At 48.9% G+C, this 20,886-nt stretch overlaps 1 protein-coding gene across 1 annotated transcript; it reads left to right on the top strand.

Moving 5' to 3' along the window:
- The first annotated feature begins 293 nt into the window (after positions 1-293).
- LOC139605079 (serine/threonine-protein kinase PAK 3-like) lies at positions 294-19,024 on the top strand. The gene is made up of 13 exons (XM_071456463.1): positions 294-995; positions 8,131-8,265; positions 8,543-8,671; positions 9,320-9,457; positions 9,803-9,971; positions 11,578-11,641; positions 11,932-11,980; positions 12,736-12,848; positions 13,515-13,632; positions 14,453-14,552; positions 15,001-15,197; positions 17,019-17,156; positions 18,522-19,024. Exons 1-13 carry the CDS (start codon positions 921-923, stop codon positions 18,606-18,608), a joined length of 1,512 nt encoding a protein of 503 aa, XP_071312564.1. The 5' UTR covers positions 294-920; the 3' UTR covers positions 18,609-19,024.
- Positions 19,025-20,886: the final 1,862 nt, after the last annotated feature.

Genomic DNA, 20,886 nt, shown 5'->3' with positions numbered 1-20,886 from the left:
CCAGTTTCCCTGGTTACTGAATGTATCCTTCTCTTAACCTCACCCCAGTGCCCTGCCAGTCACTCCCTGCCTCCACCTTTTTCTCCAGAAACTTCTATCCAGGGCTCGGAATGATTGGATCAGGGGGCAGGGACCCTCCTGCAAGTTATTTTTATTTGTCTTTTCAGTATGTCAATTCCATGTTACCCACTCCCCCCTGGATTCCTATTTGCTCCCAACCTGGTTCCACCCCTGCCGCCCACCCCCTTTATAACCTTATGTAATCTCTCCCGCTTTTTCTTCGGTTGCTGGCTTCCCTGGGATCTGGAGTAACCTGGACTTTGCCCCGACCAGAGAGCGCTCTATTCTTTCCCTGCTGACTGCAGCCACACATCGACCTTGTCCTGCACCTGCCAGCGCCTGCAGGTATAACGCTGAGCGTTTGCCTGAGGCGCTGACCGAAGCCCGGCTGTCGGGTGAAGTGCCCCCCTGTGCTGCTAGCTGTGCTGGCGAGCTAGCTGGGACATCTTTCATTGGCCGGACAGCTGCACTACTCCTGTGGTTTTGATTTTCTTACTGATTAGGTTCAGTGTCTGGTCTCAAGAAATCAGTCCAGAAAGAACAGGCAAACCTCAGCTTGCAAGTTAGAGTGCAAGTCTTTAATTTGCTATTTTTGCAGCATGTAAAAAAAACTTTTCAACATATTTGCAAAAAAATCTCTTAGTTCTTGCTATATCTATCCAGAACCTGACTCTCTCTTCGTTTTATTTTTGAGATCCAAGCCTGACTTTTTTCTGGACAGGGAAATAAGAACCAGCTGCAAATACAGACTACAAGTGTGAATCTATACTGCAGGAACTGAGCTGTAGCTTGGAATTAAAGGCAAGAAGTGATGCCATGGTAAATGGGAACATTTAGTGCTGATGTAGGAGCCTTCTGCAATGCTCCACCAACCCATGGTTCACATTGCTACAAACTCTCTTTCTGCTGTTAAAAAGAGTATCGAAGAGCTGACTGTAAGTAAAAAAAATAGCCACAATGCTAATTTTTGTTAATATGGCGAACAATGACCATCTGATAATTCAGACCTCATAGAAGTGAGCATTCAGATTTCCACTTAGTACATGCTGGCAGTTTTAATTTGAAGTCAACAGGTTTATCCAAATCAAGTTATCCATAGGAATTAATTTGCTCTATAATCTAACTAAAAATGCCTCATTGTCTGATAAATTTAGTAGAAATTTGCAAAGTCAACAGTCCACAGATTTTTATTTCTTCTTTAGTGGCTGTTCTGCAGGAAAGCTTTTACAGACAAATCAGTTTGGATGTAATTAAAATGCCAGTACATTCCATAGAGCCATTTTGGTATTAGAACAAAACCATATGACTGCACAGCCTTTTAAAAAATGTTTTAAAATAATTTTTCAAATCAACAGTCTGAGTAGGACTCAGAATAAAAACTCTACCAAACTTCAACTCCATTGGAAGATTCCCTTGTCACCCTGTGAATCAACTCTACATTCAGAAGATGAAAAGTCCCAATTATGGTGGTTTTAGTATGGTTAGGAATTGGGGAAGGGTCTTTTTCCTTCTCAACTCCATGCTGCAGTGCCTTCGGGATATGGCCTACTGGCCATTGTTTGTGCAGCCCTGGTATTTCTACATGAGGCAGAAAGTGCAATTGCATTTCCAGCCAAAAAGTGCATTCAAGGAGAAGAAAGCTCTTAACCATGGAAGGAGAATTTGAGGAATGGGATGTTCACCACATGACCACCAGAGACCCTCAAGAGACCCCTACTCTAAATGTCAGTAATTTTGGGGAAGTGATTTAAACATGTCAAATACTTTGTGAGAATGTTTAGCCTGTGAGTTTGAGCAAAGTAATGAATAAAAGTAATGAAAGTAATGTCTTAGTTCCATGAATACTAACACGTGGGTGTGCATGTTTCAGGGAAGCGATTCCCCATGCACCCAGCACTGAAATAAAATAATGCCTCTATTCTCACACTGAGCTGGCAGTGTGGATCACTCCCTGCTCGGTAACTTTCATTTCGGTCATTTCTATTGAAGCATAAAGAATGGTTGAAATGAAATATTTTCCAGCTGTTTCCATCTTGTTTACCTTTCAGGGGACCAAGGTTCTGTGCTGCAGGTGTCCTGGGTGTGTGCAGAGCAGTGCAGCCCCAGAAACTCCTTGGTTTGCCCACAAGTTGTCATGCCTTGTTCCCAGGTGTGCCCAGCTGTGGCAGGAGAAGGAGCCCACAGCGCAGTGGGCACCGTGCCCTGCCCAGCCGGGGCTCTCTGGCACAGAGCAGCAGCAGCGCCAGCACCGTTCAACTGCTCCTGCCTTGGCTTCCCCTGGGACACAGGAGCCTCTGGAAATCAGCACCGCCAGTCGCGTTCCCAGCTTGGAGCTGCTGCTGCTGCTGGGCAGATGCTGCCAGTTCGACTGCTTCCAAAGGGGAAGAAAGGCAGAGCAGAGGAAGAGATGTACATACACAGCAGCCCTGGGAACATCCAATAAACATGCAGATATATGGGGTGATTTGTTAGGAATTACTTCAGCCGCTATGCCAATAGTGCTTTCTCTCCTGGTTCTGTACAATGCTTTGGGCCATTTTCTTGGTCTGATTTCCTTTGCTTGTGTCCCATCTGAGGGCTCAGTTGGGGTACAGGCTGTAGGTGCTTGGGGCACTCTTGGAGTTTCTCTTGGATCCCTTGAACAACAGGGTTTGGCCCATGGGGGGAGTTTGCTGCTTTGTGTCAGAGGAGAATTTCTGAGGCCATTTTGTGTTTGCTGTAGGGAAGGTTGGTTATTGCTTTGCATAAATTCACAGACTAACATGCTTTGTGATGCTTTGCTTTGTCATACTTTGCTTTGTGATGTCAGGGCATGGTTGCCACATTGTCGTAGTGACATCAGAAGGTTGCCTTGTTGCACAGAAGGCCTGAGTGCCAGAGCAGCCCTAGGGCTTGCTGAGATCAGGAGCATCCTCCTGATTGTGGCCTTTGTCAGTGGGTACCTGCACACTGACAGGAGTCTTCGTTTTTCTAGTGTTAGTGTAAACTTGAACAACAGTGCTACAATGATTGAGCAACTCGCTGCTGCAGTTTGCACCATGTATGGCACTGTTTATTTTGCCTATTTCACGACTAGCCTGGCAAGTAAGTAGAGGTTTCAGGTCTATTTACGTTAGGGTGTAACCTAACCTGGCTTTTGCATGTCTTCCTGCTCTTTCTTAGTGACTAAATTGATTTTGAAAGAGAAAGAGCATTAGGATGCCACTGCTTTGGTAAAGCTCCTGTCAAGGTGTTCAGCTAAAAAGGGGGTGTCTGTAGCCACAGGGGCAGCATTTGCAAGGGAACCTGCAGGGCTTCTGTTCCCTCCACGGGAGAGTCTGTGGCAGCAGAGTCTGTCATTTCCTCAGTTTGCTGGATCAAGCAGGACAACTTCCAAAATGCAGACTGGGAGGCCTTCTCAGAAGGCCTTCTAAAGACTTTGTAGTTCTCTCCAGAACTCAGGGAAAGCTTCCTTTATTCTAAATTTTGTAATGAAAGGGTTTGACTGTCTATTTTGACCCTTGACTGAGTGCTAAAATAGTGATTCCCTTTGCAGCGAAGTGCAAACTCTAAAGCAGTGAGTCCTGAGCCCGGGAGCTGCTGCTGTGCTGTTTCACAATAGAACTGCCACAGCTCAGGGGGATTTGGGGGAAGCTTTTCTGGGTGACTGTTTTCAGCAACTTAATGGGAATTAGTGCATGCAACTTCTTTTTTTTTTAAAAAAGTACATGAAAGACAAGAGAGCAAAAGTTGCTTTATCTGTTGGACAGAACAGAAGCAGTGAGTGTTGAAGAACAATTTGCATTTTCTTGATCATGTTTGTATTCATTTACTGGTTAAACAGGCCGAAGTGTAGGCACATCCAAGATTATTGTCCTGATCTCTTGCTGGCTGTGTGAAAGAACTATGTCACGTGGAGGGATGTTGATAAAGAAAAATACTCTCTCTTTGGGTTGACTTCTCTTCTGTGGGATTCAGCAGCCCAGGCAGTTTTCTCACAGCACTTGTTCATTTTCCCTTGCCCACTCCAGATCACATGATCCGTGTATTCAGAGGTGCTGATCCTGAGGTGAGTGAGAAAGGAACATTTCATGTTCCTGGTGCTTAAGAATTGTAGAGCAAGCTGTGAGCTTGGTCTGTGTTAGTAGAGTGTAGAGGGCCAGCTGGGTAGGCTGAAAGAAAATCCATTACCATGTCTGCAGCAGCAATAACAAAGGCACCACTGGTTATTTCCTAATTTTCCATTTCAGAACTTTCAAGGAATGAAAAGCTCATTTTGCAGAGAGAATGTTGCTTCTTGCTAGTAGCCAGGGCGTAATGTCTAATTCAGAACTATTAGCAATTCTGTTGAATTAGCCGATTTAAATTTAGTCGCACTGACTTAGAATCCCATTGTTATCAAAGTTTCTGATTTGTCCTTAGTACAGCTGGTTGTAGAAATAGAGCTGAATAGAATAAAGTGCTGAATAGAAATAAGGTTATAAATTATAGGTAACCAATGTCCCTCACACTGATGTCTGTCCACAGATCACAGAATCAACAGCAGTCTCTCCTCTGGCTCCCTCTGCTCACGGAGAGGAGGCCGAAGAGGAGGCAAATGAGGTGGATGAGCACCAGCCTCCAGGTGTGGTCACACCACAGCCTGAACATTCTGAGCCAGTAAGTGCCAGTTGTGTGCAGTGCTGTCTTTAGTGCAAGGCAGAGCTGCAAGTTTCTGACCAGCCAGCACTTTGCTGTTGCTGGCTGAGGATGCTGAGTGCTGAAGTCCTGCCAGAACCTAGTGATTGCCCCCAGCCTGTGACAGCTGGACAATGGGCTTTGGTCTGTCATGTTTAGGCACCAGCTTCCCGGCATTTTGATAGGGGCCAGCCTGAAGCATGAATGCTCCCTGTTCCCAGAGCAGGGAGCATGTCAAAGACACTGTGTTCAGCCTTGTCGGATACACAGGGAACACTGTGGCATGGAGTGACCTGTCCCCCTGCCCAGACTGGCCAAGTAGCTGCAGACATAAAAAAATGTTGATCTGACCACACAAACTCTTTGTGGTGCTTTGTCCCCACAAACTTCTTGGGTGTGCTTACTTGGGACTATTTCAGAGACACACTGGGGATGTAGAGTTGCTGCTTGAAGTCAGGGATTTTGGTGCCTTTGTTGCCAGGTTGCTCTGTTGCCTCTTCAGGCAGAGCAGCCAGTAGCAGAGCAGATAGGTGCTCTGAGTCTGCCTGTTTCTTGGTCTTTGATAAGCTGCAAGGAGATGACTGTGTTGTCCATGAAGCTGGGGGGGCCATTCTTGTCTAGCGTAGCAAAAGAAACAAAGTGAGTAGCTCTGAACCCTTCTTCTGAGGCAAAAACCAGATGCTGCATGTGTCTGTTGATACTTTCTATTGTGTAGTTTGCTTTGAAAACTGCATTGGAGACTAGAATGGGAGCAAAGCTGCAAGTCCTTGACCGCTGTCCTGTGATGCTAAAAACCAGGATGTACATCTTGCAATGGTGCCTGCTGTATCTGAAGTGAAATGGGCACCATAGGGGCGGGGGAGCTGCGTGGGCCAAAAGGAGCCAGAGGTGCTGGCGGCCTTGAGCCACTGAAGATGAGGCAGCGTGTGGCCAGGTGGTCAAGAAGGCCCAGGGCATGGTGGCCTGTGTCAGCAGCAGTGGGGCAGCAGGAGCAGGGCAGTGAGCGTGGCCCTGTGCTAGGCAGCGCTGGGGCCACAGCTGCAGTGCTGGGTGCACTTGTGGGCCCCTGGGCAGCAGAAAGTCCTTGAGGGGCTGCAGCATGTGCACAGAAGGACAGGGGAGCTGGGCAAGGGGGTGCAGCACAAGGCCAGTGAGGAGGTGCTGAGGGAGCTTTAGCCTGGACAATGGGAGGCTCTTGAGGGACCTTCAGGCAGACTTCCATAGATCCCTGCCTTAGATCCATAGATCCAATGCTCAGCACAAGGGCTGTTTCTCCACCAAACATCCCCTCACTGCATCCAAGTGCTTTAGACACTGGAGTAGGTAACACTTTCTTTTTTGTTGTTGTTTATTTGTTTGTTTGTTTGCTAGAAGGAGAAGCCTTGTGTAATTTCTCCTTCTCCAGGGAGCAAGGGAGCTTTTTCTCAATCTTTCCTGCCCTTTTCCAGCACTGGCAGAAATTCTGCTAGAATTTTAGTTTGCAAGGAGGCAGTTCTGGAAGATCCAGTATTTTTGCACAAGAACACATAGTTTGGGGCACAGATGTTGGTGCAGAAGGAGCTGTTCTGGTGCCAGACCAGCCAGTAGGGATTGCACATCACTTTCAGGTTAACAGCTCCCGTGTCTTTTGGCAGCTGAGGGAATCAGTGTGTGTTGTGTTTGGGAACTGAGCAGGAAATCAATGCCCTTGCATTCCAGCTTGTCCTCAGAGATTAGAGGAGCCGGGAGGGGCTGGGCTGCATTTCTTAGTCCAGCCACTTTAGCACCATGAGTGTGGTCGAGTCCAAGAGAAGAACTTGCCTGAGCACACATGCACAAAGAGTGCAGTTCCCAGTGCAATGCTCTGGGTCTGATTGCATTCCATAAGGACTCACTTATGGACCCCATGCTTCAAATTCCCCAAGAGTGTGGGTTACTGAAGCAACAGGAGATCAAGTTCAGGATGGCTGCTGATCGGGGCAGTGCTACTGAATGTTGATGTGTGTAGCGACAGAAAGGACAGTATTGATTCAGGGTTACCCCCACATGGCAAATAATGTGCTTTGACTCTGTGATTTAGAAGGTTAAACAAATGCTTTCTTAAGCTATATTACACTAGTACTATATTAAAACTATACTAAAGAGATACTATACTAAAAAGATACTAAAGAAAAACTCGTGACTGTCTGGAGACAGTCACGACACAGCTTTTATCTAATTAGCTAATCAATCTAAACAACTATCACTAAAATCCACTTAACAAATCGCTTTCAATAAAAAATCACTATAACACATTCTACATGTACTAAACAACAAGAACAGCAAGTAGAGATAATAATTGTTTTCTCTTCTTCTCTAAGTTTCTCACTACCTTCCCTTAAAAAAACCTAGGACAGAGAATTATATCTCTCTCTGTTAAGAAAATGTAAATACCACAGTACAGTAAAGAGAGATTATGAAAGTGAGATCTGTCAATCTGTCCATCTATTTGAATCTTCCTGGTTCTGTCCAAAGCAGTGGAAGATGCAAAGCTCACCTAAAGGCATCCCTTCTGGAGAGGAGTAGAGACAAGTTCCATTGACTGATTCTGAGCAGGCAGAGATGTTTCCCCCTCCAGAGATGGTTGTTTTTTCCCCTCATGTTTTCCTACTCCAGCCTTTTCTGACCTGAAGCCTTCTTTTTATCCTTTAAAATTTTACATGTCCTAAGGGAGTGGAACTATCCCATGCTGTAGTTGGGGTCTAGCAACTTTGCTCATACGTGCCATACATGACACATGGTTTCCTTCACTGGCATCCCCAGGGCTGTGTAAGTGCATTCGTTAATGGGGCCTTAGGAGAAACTATGTTAGGGCTGGCCAGAATTCTCAGTTGACAGAGACTGAGAATTCTTGGTCCTCCTCCATATACTGAGACGGCCATAGAGGTTCTCTGACTTCCATCAGAGATCTTTGCATGCATCCTCATCTCCTGAATGACACGGTTTTCTAACAAGAGTGTAGATGTCAGGAAGGAGGAATGCTGGTGCAGGCCTGAAGAGAATGTGAACTCCAGAAGTGTCTCTCACAAGGAGTGAGCTCACCCAGGAAGCCACCTGCAGAGCCAGGATGGAGCTGTGGGACAGGGCAGGGTGTCAGTCACTACTGAAAGACAACCAGGACATGGCAGAAGCAGAGGGAGGCCCTCACCAGACCCCTGAGAAATGCCACATCTTCCCTGTCAGCTGCCTGAGAGGCTGTTGGAGCTTCAGTCCCAGATGGCCCCTGATTGTAGGGCCAGGGTCACTTTGGAATCTGTGCCTCCCCTTGAACAGAGAATGACCCAGCAGAGCAGCAGCACAGTGCTTTGGGAACGTGTGAGCCCAGCAGTCTTTGAGTCTTGGCCCACAAAGGTTGTATGGGAAGTTGAAACCCATCTTCTCTTGCTTTCTGTGCAGGTGCTTCTAGAGAAAGAGCAGGAGCAGATTTCTTCATCAGAGATGCCATGGCAGACTCAGGGAGAGCTGTTCCCAGCCCGAGAGCAGGAAGAGCAGCTCAGGCAGCAGGTGGAAGAGCCACAGGAGAATGGCCAGGTAAGCCTGACTGGCCAGGGACAGAGGGAAGGGCAGGGAGAGGGGCATAAACCAGAGCTCTTGGGACTGAGGAGGCCAGGAAGTCCCACAGGCACTGAAAGGACAGAGCCTTGGAATTTGCAGAGATCAGCACCAGGATAGGATGGTTACAGTGGAAGCAGAGGTGGGGAGGGAAGCAGAAAGAAGGGGCTGAATAAATGTGATTTTGAGGCTAAAAGAGGGAAAAGCTGAGCTTGATGGCAGCTCTCAGTCACTTGCTCTGCTTTTGTGTGTACAGAACATCAAGGCAGAGCCACAAGCAGAGCTGCCCGAAGCTCAGAGTGCCATCATGGCAGTGAAAAGGAGGAGTGAAGACATCCAAGAGGAGAAGAATCTCCCTATGCAGAGGGGCAATCAACAAAAACAGGTGAATGAAAGAATGGCAGCCACTCCACTCATGAAAGAGAGTCCTTTCTGTTGTTCTTTACAGAAAATTGACGAACAGATGCAGGCACAGCTGCAGGAAACTGAGGCTAGGATCAAGGCAAGGAAGAAGAGGCTAGACAAAAAAATTAAAATCATCAAAGAGAAAATTAATCACCTCCTTCAGGAACAAAAGGCTCTAGAAAAGCAAGTGAGTGAAATAGCAATAGCCACTGCAGTCACCCAAGGGGTGGTTTCTGCCCTCCTTGCCTTTGCAGTGCAGAGCAGCAGGGGGGTGGGGTGATGCCTCTGAGTGCCATCCTGATGAGGCCTCTATCAGAGCTGCTCTGAAGGACACTTCCTGGTCTGCTGAATCTCAGCTGATGCTCTAGACAGAGGCACTACTCCTTTGGCCATTTAGCCAGCAGTCATCCGAATGAACTCCTGCTGGCTTCTTCAGGTGACCTTGTTTCTTGAGGTGTTTTTGCAGGTGAACATGGTCACTCACATAGATTTGCAATACGAGCTACAAGCTGTCTGCATCCCTTGTGAATCTGCTCCTGTCCTTTTCTTTACTCTCTTCCCAGTTGATGACCCCTGGCTGATGGGGACAAGCTGTAGTCTCTGACTGCTTTGTTCTGTTTGACTTGAGGTGGAAGTGTCGCCATCCTACCTGGCAGCCTGCAGAGAGTTCCAGCAAATGACGGGCAACCAAGAGCCTCGAGGCTGGCATGAGGCCCAGGAACTGAACCATCCAGAGATGCTGCAGGATAAGCACGTCCCGAGGAAGGTGCAGAAAAAGAGAATTTCATGGCAGGAGGTAGAACATTAGAATGAGGAGCTGCAAATGTATCTGCAGACCTAGGAGGGGGAAAGGAGACCTTGGGAGGAAGTGGAGCAGTCGTTGCTGCAGTCATCCTTTAGAACAAGAAACTGGCTATGAATTTGAGTAAAATCAGCCCTTTGGTTTGACCATTTGGTTTCACAAGTGGATATCCAAAGCAATCCAATTGAAGAGCTCTGCATGTGGCTGACAGCAGCTTCCTAAGGGCTTGCATTTCAAATGGCAATCTCTCTTGCATTTCAGGGCAATCTCTGCCACACCTTCCTGACATAAACTCATTTCTTGTCTCAGATCCACACCGACTCTGACACTGAAGCTGCTGCAGCAGCAGCAGCGCCGTCCCAAGGAGCCTTTGCTCCCCAGCTGAAGAAGTGGAGCCTGAGCACTTGGTTCACCTCCCGTGCTGACCCAGCTGCTGCTCAGCAACAGGAGATGGCAGGTGACTCCCTGGAGCAACAGAGTATGTCTGGTATCTTTCTTACCTGAGGGACAGTGTATTGTGTACATGTGTCAGCATAGCTGTACCAAGGGGTTCTCCTCAGTTTAGTGTCACAGAAGTGCTGGTATTGCTCCGAGGCAGCAAGAGAGAGCTCTGGGAGTTCCTGTTGCCTCTGAGGGCAGCTTAGACTGGCTGGAGTTTGCCTGGGTTTCTCTCTCTGCCGAAGGCAGAAGCAGGGATTGTTACTGGATCAGCAGAAGGCTGTGACTGCTTGAGTCCTAGCCACTGGCAGAAGCCCTGCTGAGATCACATCACAGGAGAACACATCAAGTCCTTTGTGATTCTGCAGCACAACCCAATGAATCTGCTTCTTGCCCGGAACAGCTGCCAGTGCTGTGCTCTCAGATAAGACCTGGTGGGGCTGAAACCAGAGCCCAGTGGATTCTGTGTCTACCATCACCTGTTGGGACAAAAAGGGCACTGATCTGCACCTCAGTGTGGCTGATCTCAAAGCCCATCCTGTTGTGTCCTGAATGGGGGCAACAGCTTGTAAGGGGCTCAGGCTCACTCTGGCTTCTTCCCATCAGTGCCTGTCAGTGCTCATGCTTGGGCTTTGCCAGCCTTGTTGTAGTCACTGCCCTGCCCCTGAGGGCTGGAGGGACTGCAGAGGCTGGAGCCTTCCTTAGCTGGGAGGGTCCCCGGCTGCTGCAGCGCGGAGCTGCCTGAGGCAGCAGCCCCTTCTCTGGGCCGGCTTCTGCGTCGCACGGCCTGGACTCACAAGAGGGTCAGCATCTCCTCTGGGCAGCTCTCTGTGTCACAGGGGCGCCTGAGGAGCACTGCTGTCCTCTCTGCCTGTGCCCGCCTTGCTGAGTTGGGAAGGTGGGGATGCGTGCGGTGCCGAGAGGGCGAGTGCAATGGGAGCGACTGATCCGCGCTGTCAGGGTGAAGAGAAGCGGCGTGGTTCTTCACGCGGGGCACAGGCAAGGGAGTCTTTGAGCTCAGCCTGCTCATAAAGGGTGAGGGTCCTGATGCTGAAAGCCCCATCGGGATTGGTTCTAGCATGAGCTGCTCTGGTTTACAAACACAGAGGCATTCTTCTGGCAAACTGCTGCAAGGTGGAAAAGATGGGAACACTTGGCAATATTCCTCCTGTTCTGAACTTGACATCTGTTCAGAGGAATTGATTCTGGATGTCCAGGTGCATTTAATCTTAGCAAGTAGGAAACCTTTTATAAATCTCACAGTGTTTATTCCCAAGAAAATAAAGGCACTGTTAGTTCCAGCTCTCCTTAATGTTTCTAGATGACAAACTTACTTGCCTTGGTAGGTATTCCCTTCTGGTCTCAGTCTCCTCTGAATGTATCTCCCTGTGCTTCCCTGTGTGTCGGCTGTCAAGAGGTCTCTCACTTCAAAGGATGCTAGAAATCAGTCTCTGTGCCAGCCACTTGTGCTGTGGACCTGCTGTTCTTTTCTTGTTGTTCCAGTTCCAGTTCCTGTTCCTGTTGTTGTTAGCCAGCTGTCCACAAAGGGAGGCCTCAGAGCCCCAGACAGTGGGGCTGCCTTTTGTATCTCCTAGAAGGTGGGATCTCTGCTTTAAAGTCAACATCTTGCATTTTGTTTTCCTCAGGGAGAATGGTGAAGATGGAAAATCCTATTATAAAATACATTGAACTGGAAAATATTGGCAGTGGGTGAGTCCAAGCAATGTTAATTTTACAAAACTATGCATCAGGTGTTTTGCTGGTGGAATAGGTATCAAGTGTGAAGTCAGACAAGCTGCAAATATGTTCAGGCACTGGTCTTAGATTGTCAGTGCTGATCAGAATTTCTAAGTGTGCTCAGAAGGCATTGTCAAAGACATCTCCATTCTTCCAGTGTTCTGCAGGTCTTAGGCATTTACAGCACAGATCTCCTGTGTGAGCTGGCTTTCACTGCAAGATCTAAATGGCTTCTCCTTTCTCTGCTTCTGGTTTGTTTCTAGGACTTTTGGAGATGTTTGTAAAGCACTTGACACTGCCACAGGAGGAGAGGTAAATGTCAACAGCACCTGTAGACTGCTGCACTCAAGGGCTTTCCCCTCTGGTGTGAGCTGTGGCTGGAGCTTTGGGTAGAGCTGTGCTGAAAAGGCACAAGAAGCACAGACTGGTGCCAGCCTGCAAAATACATTTGGGACTTTGTCCTCCTCAGCCTTCCTCGGAAGGAAGGCACGGAGGGCAGCGGTTCCTTTCAGAGAAGGATGCGCTCGCTCGCTCTCCATTGCTAAAACAAAGGTGGTGCCTTCGAGCACCTCACTGCTCTTTGGGGCTACAGCTTCAGAGTCTTGGATCCTCATTTCTGGTTGCCAGCAAATACATCTGAAAGTTACTGGTAGTTCCTTAGCCACCTGCAGTGCTGCACTTGGGAACTGCACGTGGGGAGAGATCTGCAAGGTGCCCTAAAAGCCCTAAGTCCTGCTCATAGCCCAAGATGTATCCACAGATTATTAAGGCATGGATTACTTCTTCTGAGTGCCAAACAAAGTAGCAGAGAGTGTGGTCAGAGTGATAGTTGAGACATAATTGTTACCAAATGGTCAAGGCAAAACGTCAGTGGCCCCACATGTCCTGTAACTGGCTCCCAAGGGAGCAGAGAAATGGGCTGTTGGAACACCTGTTCCCATTCTGATGTCTAATCACAAGAGAGTTGGCACAGTTTGGCTGTGTCATTCCAAAATCATTCGCTCCATGTGAGAAATTGTTCTCATGCCACCAGCTTTTAATGTTACTGATTTTCAACATCATTTTAGGTGGCCATAAAGAAAATAAATCTTCAAGGACTGGTCAGAAAGGAAGGAACCTTTAATGAACTCATGGTCATGAAAATCAATAAGCACCGAAACATTGTGAATTATTTAAAGAGGTGAGTGGTTGTTATTTTATCCCAGCAATGTTTGTTTACATGCTGCAAGCATGCAGTTAAAAATCCACTTTGGTCACTGTCAGAAAATAGAGCTGATAATTATTGGTTAATTATTATTTCTCTACTTATCACCAATGGATGGGAAGAGAGTGCATTTTGTCTGCATTAATCCACCCTGACAAATGCAGTTCGAAAATTTTTCAAAAGCCTGGATCAGCCCTATTTTACTGATTCAATACCCTCAAAGTTCACTGCCTCCACATTGTTTTGAGGCTTGATTTTTTTCAAATTTTTCTCAGCACCTTTTAAGTTCTGATAAACCATCCTACAGAGGATTTCCCTTGGATGCTTGTGCCTTTTCCATTACTGTGTATGCCAGGACGAATAGGTGTTTATTTCCAGAAACACCATGTGTAACAGTTTTTTTATCTGGGCTGTTACTAAAGTGCACATTTTGCTTGCTGCCCATCTAAGACATCTCCTTTTCCACAGCTGTGCCTTTCTCCTTGAAACTGCACAGATTGCAAGCAATGCACAGCCAAGAGAGAATGTCTATTTCTTTTATTCTGTCCTCGTCACAAAGGCATCCAGAAACAAGCGTTGCTGTTTCCAAACTGCAACCTAGCCATGCATGTTCATCTCCACACCCTTGTTTCCTTTTTTCAGCTACCTTGTGGATAGGCAGCTCTGGCTGATTATGGAGTACATGGACGGAGGCACTCTGAGCGATGTCATCAACGAGACTCACGTGTCTGAGGGAGAGATTGCAACCATCAGTCGGGAGGTCAGGGATCCCACCTGTGCTTCAGAGGGCTTGGGCGGGATTGTCTGGGAAACAGAAGCTCAGAGCTGGAGTGATTTCCTGTGCCAAGCTTTGTTTCTGTGTGGCTGGTATGCAAAAGCACCTCAAGTGAAAGGCCTGCCAGTGCCCCTGCACTCACTGTACTCTGTTCCCATACTCTTACCTTCTTCTGTTGTATTCTCACTCTTTCTCTTGTATTTGTATTTGCTGTTCTCCACCTTGCCTCTCTAAACATTTATCTCAAGGCTTTCTGCACTGCATTTCTTGCCTGTAAAAGCAAAGGTGCTGGTGGCAGGATTTGAAATGATCAGCAAAGAAAGAGACTCATTTCTCACAGTCCCTAACTGAAACGGACAGTACTCAGACAAAACAGTGTTTGCTTCAGGAAGGTGACTGGTGTGATACTTCCAAGTCTGTGCTGATGCCAGCAAGAAAACCTTTGTCATGCAGCCTCCCACCCAAAAGTGATCTGCTTCATACCACAGGGAGGGACTTTTTCTTTCTTGGCAAACCCTTGTTTGGAGAGAGCACATCCACTGCAGCAGGAGTTATCCTGGCTGGTTTGCAGGGGACAGCCTACAACAGCAGGTGCTGTTGCTCTTTCAAAAGCTGACATGCCTTTCCTCAGAAAGGACCTGCTCTGCAAGTGTTGGAGCAGCAAGCTCTTCCTCTCAGTGGCCATTACTGTTCTGCCATTACTGCCCATTCCCCTGGAGAGGGAATCCTTTGGAGCTGTTTCCTTTCTCGTGTGATGAAATCCCATCACTCATTTTTGTCCACCTCTTTCTGTTTTCTCTCTCAGTGCCTGCAAGGACTTGATTTTCTTCACTTGAATGACGTGATCCACCAAGATGTGAAGAGCAGCAACATCCTTCTCAAAACCGATGGCTCTGTCAAGCTGGGTCAGTATATTCTTGGTCAGGTGCAGTGTTCCAGGGATGTGGGTGTGGGGCTGCTTGGAGTGACAGCCAGCTCTCCAAAAATGGTGCTGGTGGCAGTGCAGGGACACCCACTGTGAGCTGATGACACGGTTGTAACATGCACAGAGGTATAAGGAACCACAAGAAGTCAAGAGTGGTGTTGGTCTGTGTGTGTCCCCCTTCCAGAGGAAGGGAGTTACAAGTCTAAAGCTTCAGGAAAATAAAGACCACTGCTGGAGGTAGTGTAAAACATGAGGGGTTTTTTTTGAAGTGGCCAATTCCATATTTTCTTGGCTAAAGCCCTGAGGAAATAGAGCAGGGACTGATTTTCAACAGATGACACAGCACATTCTTAGCCTGAGAGTGGGGAATTCTTTTGCTTGGTTTCCTAATTGGAGCTGACTTTCATGGTTTGTTGTTTTCTCCACAGCTGACTTTGACCTCTTTGCTCAGCTCACCCCTGAGCAGGGCAGACAGAGCTCCGTGGCCCGCACTTCTGGGTGGCTGGCGCCTGAAGTGGTGACAGGTCAACCATATGGCCCCAAAGTGGACATATGGTCTTTGGGAATCGTGGGCATCGAAATGGTGGAACGAGAAGTTCCTTACTGGAATGCAACTCCTGTCTTGGTAAGGTGCAAATACTCACTGATCCCACTGTCTTTCTCACCTGTCCCATGTTCTGTGTCCCACTGGACAAAATCCCATTGCCATCAGCTGGCACCACTTCCACCAAGGTCCCCTTCTAAAAACACATCAGCACCTGCTGTAGCTTTGGTTGCATCAGAAAGGGAAGTGGCAGTTCAGAAACCTAACCAGTTCAGAAACCTGCCATTTTGGCCTCCACCATGCTTGACATTTCTCATTTGCTTTTTGAACCCTGATGGAGCTCTGTCTCTGAAGGACAGGAATTTTTCAGTGGAACGGTTGGATGTGTGATAAATATCCTTCAAAATGGAGGTTGAGTCTTCCCAGTTTCAGTTTTATAGAAAAAGAAAAAGTAAAAAAGAAACAACCCTCAAAGCAATACCAAAGTAGTTCTGCTTTCTTTTTCTTTTTGAACCACAGCACATCAATCTTCCCCCACACTGTATCATCTTTTCCAAATCCTGTGGGTCTTTGAAACTTTCAGCCTTTCAAGTCATCTGTACACTGTTCAGTCATGTGTCTGGATGGCCTGGATAAGTTCAGGATGTGTTTTTCTCCGACTGCAGTTAGAATTGTATGCCAAACTCTTGGTTGTTCCTTGGTACTTTAACAAGTTGATGAGCTTGCAGGCAGGTGCCTGGGCTGGGATCCAACGTGGGCAGTTGACACCGATGCTGTGTTTCTTTACTACAGGAGCAGGGCTGTCCCTGGCCTGCACAGTTCTAATGATAGTGAGGACTCCAGCTCCCCACCACGGCCAGTGGCTAAGCATAGCTGCAGAGGGACAGGATAAAACCCCCTTTGTGACCTCTGGTGGTGTGGGAAAAGGAAAGAAAGCTGCCATAATTATTCATACTCAAGGGGAGTGTGTTTGTTGGTTTAGGCTTGGAAATTTTCCTCTGGGTTGAAGAGGATAATAATAAAGCCTCTTTGGTCACCATCTATTTCAGTGCCACCAGCACAGAGCTGTTAGTATTGTGATGGGCACTATTATGGAGACCAGGCTGCAGCCTGGGGTCATGGAGATCCTGCCAAACCTCCCATTTCTTACCCGACACTTTCTGCGATGGGCACACCTTTAATGCATTGACTTGAGTATCCAAATGAGCAGAGGGTGACCATAGGGATGACAGTTCTTCTTCTGATTTGACCCTGAAAAGGTTTTCTTTTGTCACATGGAGAAGCTAAAACTTGGAGCCGAGAGACAGAGCTGCAGGTGGCTCCTGTGCACCCAAGCAGGCATTTTCACCTCAATATATTTGTGCATGCATCTTAATGTGTCTGTGTTGAATATGAGATTCCAAATGTTTGTTTCCTTACCTGAGGAATACCTGGTGGATTTCCTTTCTTTCCTTCAATTACCACTGTTTTCTAGAAGAGGACAAGAAGCTCGATGAGTTTTGTTTTATGGCAGCTGTGCTTAAGGGACCAACAAGCACTGAAGAGATATTTTTCACGTACTAATCCTTGGGAAATAGTAGAGTTAGTATAGCAAAGTCCCTCTTCCAAAAAGCCTCTCAAGCTGGTATTAATCCTCAGGGAAGGAAATGTGCTTTTGCTGATGTAGTTCCCACTGCCTAGGTCAGTCAATGAAATCAGCTGCCAAGGCCAGATCTGTGGGATGTTGGAAAAGCTGTGGCTGCATCGGAGTTTGGGGTTTTGGGTTGGTAAAGGAAAGTCATCTCTGGGTCTCTGCCAGGGCAGAAACTGCCACTGCAGAGTGGAGCTTAATCAATGGGATCTGGGAGAGCAGTTACAGATGGGAAAGAAGCAGGTGGAGTCTCATGTTCCCTTTTTCCCCAGCCTCAACTCCTGATCGCCATACAAGGGACACCAAAGCTGCAGCAGCCCAACCGATTCTCGCCTTGCCTGCGTGACTTCCTGAGCTGCTGCCTGCAGACAGATGAGGAGCAGCGCTGGTCTGCCAAGGACCTCCTGCAGGTAAAATGTGAAGAGGCTGCAGGTGAAACAGGGTCTGAGGGATGGGCTCCTCCCCCACTCAAGTCCAAGGCATCAGATGAGCCCCCTTCCTCCTCACCTCCACTCTTGCTGCTCTTCAAATGAGAATCGTGAGAAATCCCAGACTGGGCTGGGCTGGCACGGTCCTGTAAAGGTCCTGTGGTGCAAGTGTCCTGCAATGAGCAGGGACATCTTTAAAGAGATGCAGGTTGCTCAGAGCCCCTTCCCACCTACCCTGGAATGGTTGCCCCATCCCTGCCCAGGGATGGGGCACCAACCAGCTCTAAGGGCAACCTGTGCCAGGGTTGCACCATGCTCCAAGTAAACAAGATCTTCCTTAGACCTAATCTGACTCAATCCCCATTATATATTATAAATACTATCCCATGTCCTATTGCAACTGACCCTGTTAAAAAAGGTGTCTCTTACTTCCTGAGAATCCCCTTTGAAATACTGGAACATAGCAATGAAGTCTCCCTGGGGCCTGTTCTCCTCCAGGCTGAATAACTCCAGGTCTCTCAGTCTGTCCTCAGAGAAGAGCTGCTCTGTCCTCTGACTGTTTCTGTCGCCCTCTTTTGTAATTTGGTGGAGTGTTCAGTTTTATCTAATGGCAAAAGAATGGAAGTAGAGCAATGCAGGGTACAGAGACATGAAATGGTGGTGGAGGAACCCAAGGAAGCCAGTCCCAGCTGAGCAGTCAGAGATTTGGCTGTGGGCAGGAGGGGCTGTGGGGGGCTCACTGTGAGCCTCTGAGGGGCCCTGCTTTGTGCCCCCCAGCCCACCCTTAGAGGTTTCTGGCACACAAACAGGGACAGCTGGGAGGGACTTGTCCCAGCCCCATCTGCTGCCTGGCACGCCCAAGCAGACGGGAAATGTGCCAGGGTTACTGCCAGGTTGTGTGGCAGAGAGGGAACTGCAGGGCCCAGTGCCACTGGGCTGGCCCTGCTGGGAAGGAAGGTGCCATCCAGCAGGGCATGGAAAGGCAGACACTGCTCTGTCTCCCTGTGGGAATCAGCACAGTGCCTGTCTTGCAAAGACAGGGACCTGTGTGAGTCATTGGAGTTTCCTGAAAAGAAGAAACTCCAAGGACAGAAAGCACCATTTCTAGAGCACTGGCAGGGCAAAAATCTCAACAAGATGAAGACACCTGGATAAATGGATGAGTGGGATTCTGGGCCAGGTTTGCCTATGATGGCAAGGTCCTGCACATAAAGATGGAGGTGCAGATGGTCCCATTGGTCCTCTTCCTGCATCCTCCTAGGAGCCAGAGGAATCCTGTGAAGCACTGAGTTTGGAAAGTCATGGTTCATTGTTTTTTGTTGATTTGGTTTCTTTCCCTTTGGGCAGCATCCATTTGTAACATTTGCTGAGCCTGCGTCCAGCCTGGTGCCACTGATTGTTTCAGTGAAGAAGAGGAAGGAGACAAGAATGTGACAATCACATCAGGACCATTTATTCCTCAACCTTCTTAGAGTAGGATTGTAGGTTAGGATTAGGATTAGGACTAGGACTAGGATTAGGATTAGGATTAGGATTAGGATTAGGATTAGGATTAGGATTAGGATTAGGGTTAAGGTTAGGGTTAGGGTGTGGTAGGCTAGGGACAGGCGTTCGGAAGATTTCGGGCTGTAACGGAAAATTACAGGAATCCTTCTACCCCCCTCCCCATAGATAAGGATCACCCTTGGAATGTAGCCAGACGTGTAGCCCCCCTAACCTATGGATGCCAGTAACTTTCCACTCCATACTAACCTTAGAAAGTATAGCCAAACCCCTGTCTGACGTAGAGAGACCCCTTAGTCCATAAATACCCTTGAAACCCCTCAATAAACGCCTTTAACCATCCACCACATTGGTGTTAGCGTCCGTTATTGGCCACAAGGGATCCCACGAAGGAGATCGAAGTGCTGGACTCTGAAACCAGGTCATCGCGGCCTTCACAAGAAGGCAACATAGTGGTGCCGAAACCCGGGACGACGCGAGTCCGGGCGACGGGAGTACTCCTGGCCAGGGGACAGCACTCAACGCCGGAACGGCCATAGTGAAGAAGGGGGACGCCCCAGGACCCGCGATTCGTATGGAAGCGATAGCGAAGGTCGTAAGTTTGATACATATGCAATGGGGAATCAAATGTGAACTCAGGAATTTTAATCTCGCATTGACGAGACTCCTAGAGATTGGGGTCATTTCTCGACCCATAGATATATTACACTCTGAAGTGTGGCAGAAATGTACTGTCGCGCTAGCAGAGGACACGAAAGCCACAGGCAGCAGCAAAAGCCTGAAAGCGTGGGGGAAGGCAGAAGCTGCCCTACGCAAAGCATTAGAAGAACAGGAGACGTGGAATGCTGCGCGTTCCTGTTTGTTAATCATGCCACAGCTGGGGGAGGGGGCGATAACGCGAAACCCCCCCCGGTGGCGACCCGATTGAAAGCGGGGAGACGGGGGGGCCGGGCGCGTCCCATCCCTCCTCCAGCCCAAAGCCCCCGGAGCCCTCGGAGCCCCCGGGGGACCCCCTGACCCCTTCGGGGGACCCGCCGGGACCCAGACCACCTCCGGAGCCCCCCGGGGTGCCCGCAGACCCCTCGCCCAACCCTTCCCCGCCGATAGCCGACTTAGCGCAAGAAGTGGAGGGACTCGCACGGTCCTTTTGGGAGGGGTTGGCGGCAGAAGCCCGAAATATCGAGAGGGCTGGCGCGCGGGCGAGCGGCGGAGGGGATCCGCCGCCCTATCCGTTTGAATATGGCGCGGGTGGCCGGGAAGAGGGGTGGAGCCCGCCGGCCCGCGGCGGGAAGTACCCAGAACCACGGCCAGCCGCGAACACGCATGCGCGGGAAACCAGCGCTGAGCCCATGCCCGGCCGAGAGCCGCGGATCCCAGCAGACGCGCATGCGTGGGGGTGCGACAGAGGGCGGGCACTCACTCGGGAGCCGCGCCCACTGATGCCACCATATATGGGAGAGATCCCTCCCTGCGGGAGGCAGGGCGAGCCCAGGGGGCGGCACCGGTATCGGCATCAGCACCGCCCCCGAGGGGAGGAGCGGGGCCGTAGCTGGACAAAACGGCAGCAGAGACCGGAAGTATATTGGCAGTCGACTTCCGACTCTGAAGGGAGCCACAGCTCCCCGGATCGCTCTGCGGAGCCCACCGAGTCCAGCAGCGACTCGGAAGCAGAGAAAACAGAATCAATGCGGTTTCGGACGAAACCAATTAAAACTTTTAACACAACCGGGAACCAGCCCCAATACGAACTCACCGACTGGGGTAAAATCAAAATCGAATGCACGGAATGGGCACCCGCAGCATCGGTGCATGCCTTCCCGGTGAGAATTACGGGACCCCAGGGGAACCAGCAAAGAACGTATACTCCCGTTAACTCCAAAGACGTTCAGACAATAGTAAAAGCTATCCCAGAAAAAGGAATTAACTCAGGGGTGGTTTCCACTCTCGTGGATGGTCTTTTTAGCAATGATGATTTACTCCCTTTCGATATAGTGCAAATAAGCCGTATGCTTTTTAAGAGGGAGGGGACGTGTGGGATTCAGCCCCCTCCCGCTATGGATGCGAGACGGCCCATCTACGCCAACCCATAGTGGGGCAGGGGATCTTCATACCCTATGCTCCCACAGGCAAAAGCACACAGAAAGGGAGAAACATGACCTACCCCAAACCCTTGCCCACAAGGGTCACCGATGTCCCGACTGGCGATGAG

The sequence above is a fragment of the Agelaius tricolor genome, unplaced genomic scaffold (assembly GCF_023055355.1).
Source record: "Agelaius tricolor isolate 1412-34295 unplaced genomic scaffold, bAgeTri1.0.p SCAF_59, whole genome shotgun sequence".
Lineage (NCBI taxonomy): Eukaryota > Metazoa > Chordata > Aves > Passeriformes > Icteridae > Agelaius > Agelaius tricolor.
This window is presented reverse-complemented; position numbering and strand designations above follow the sequence as displayed.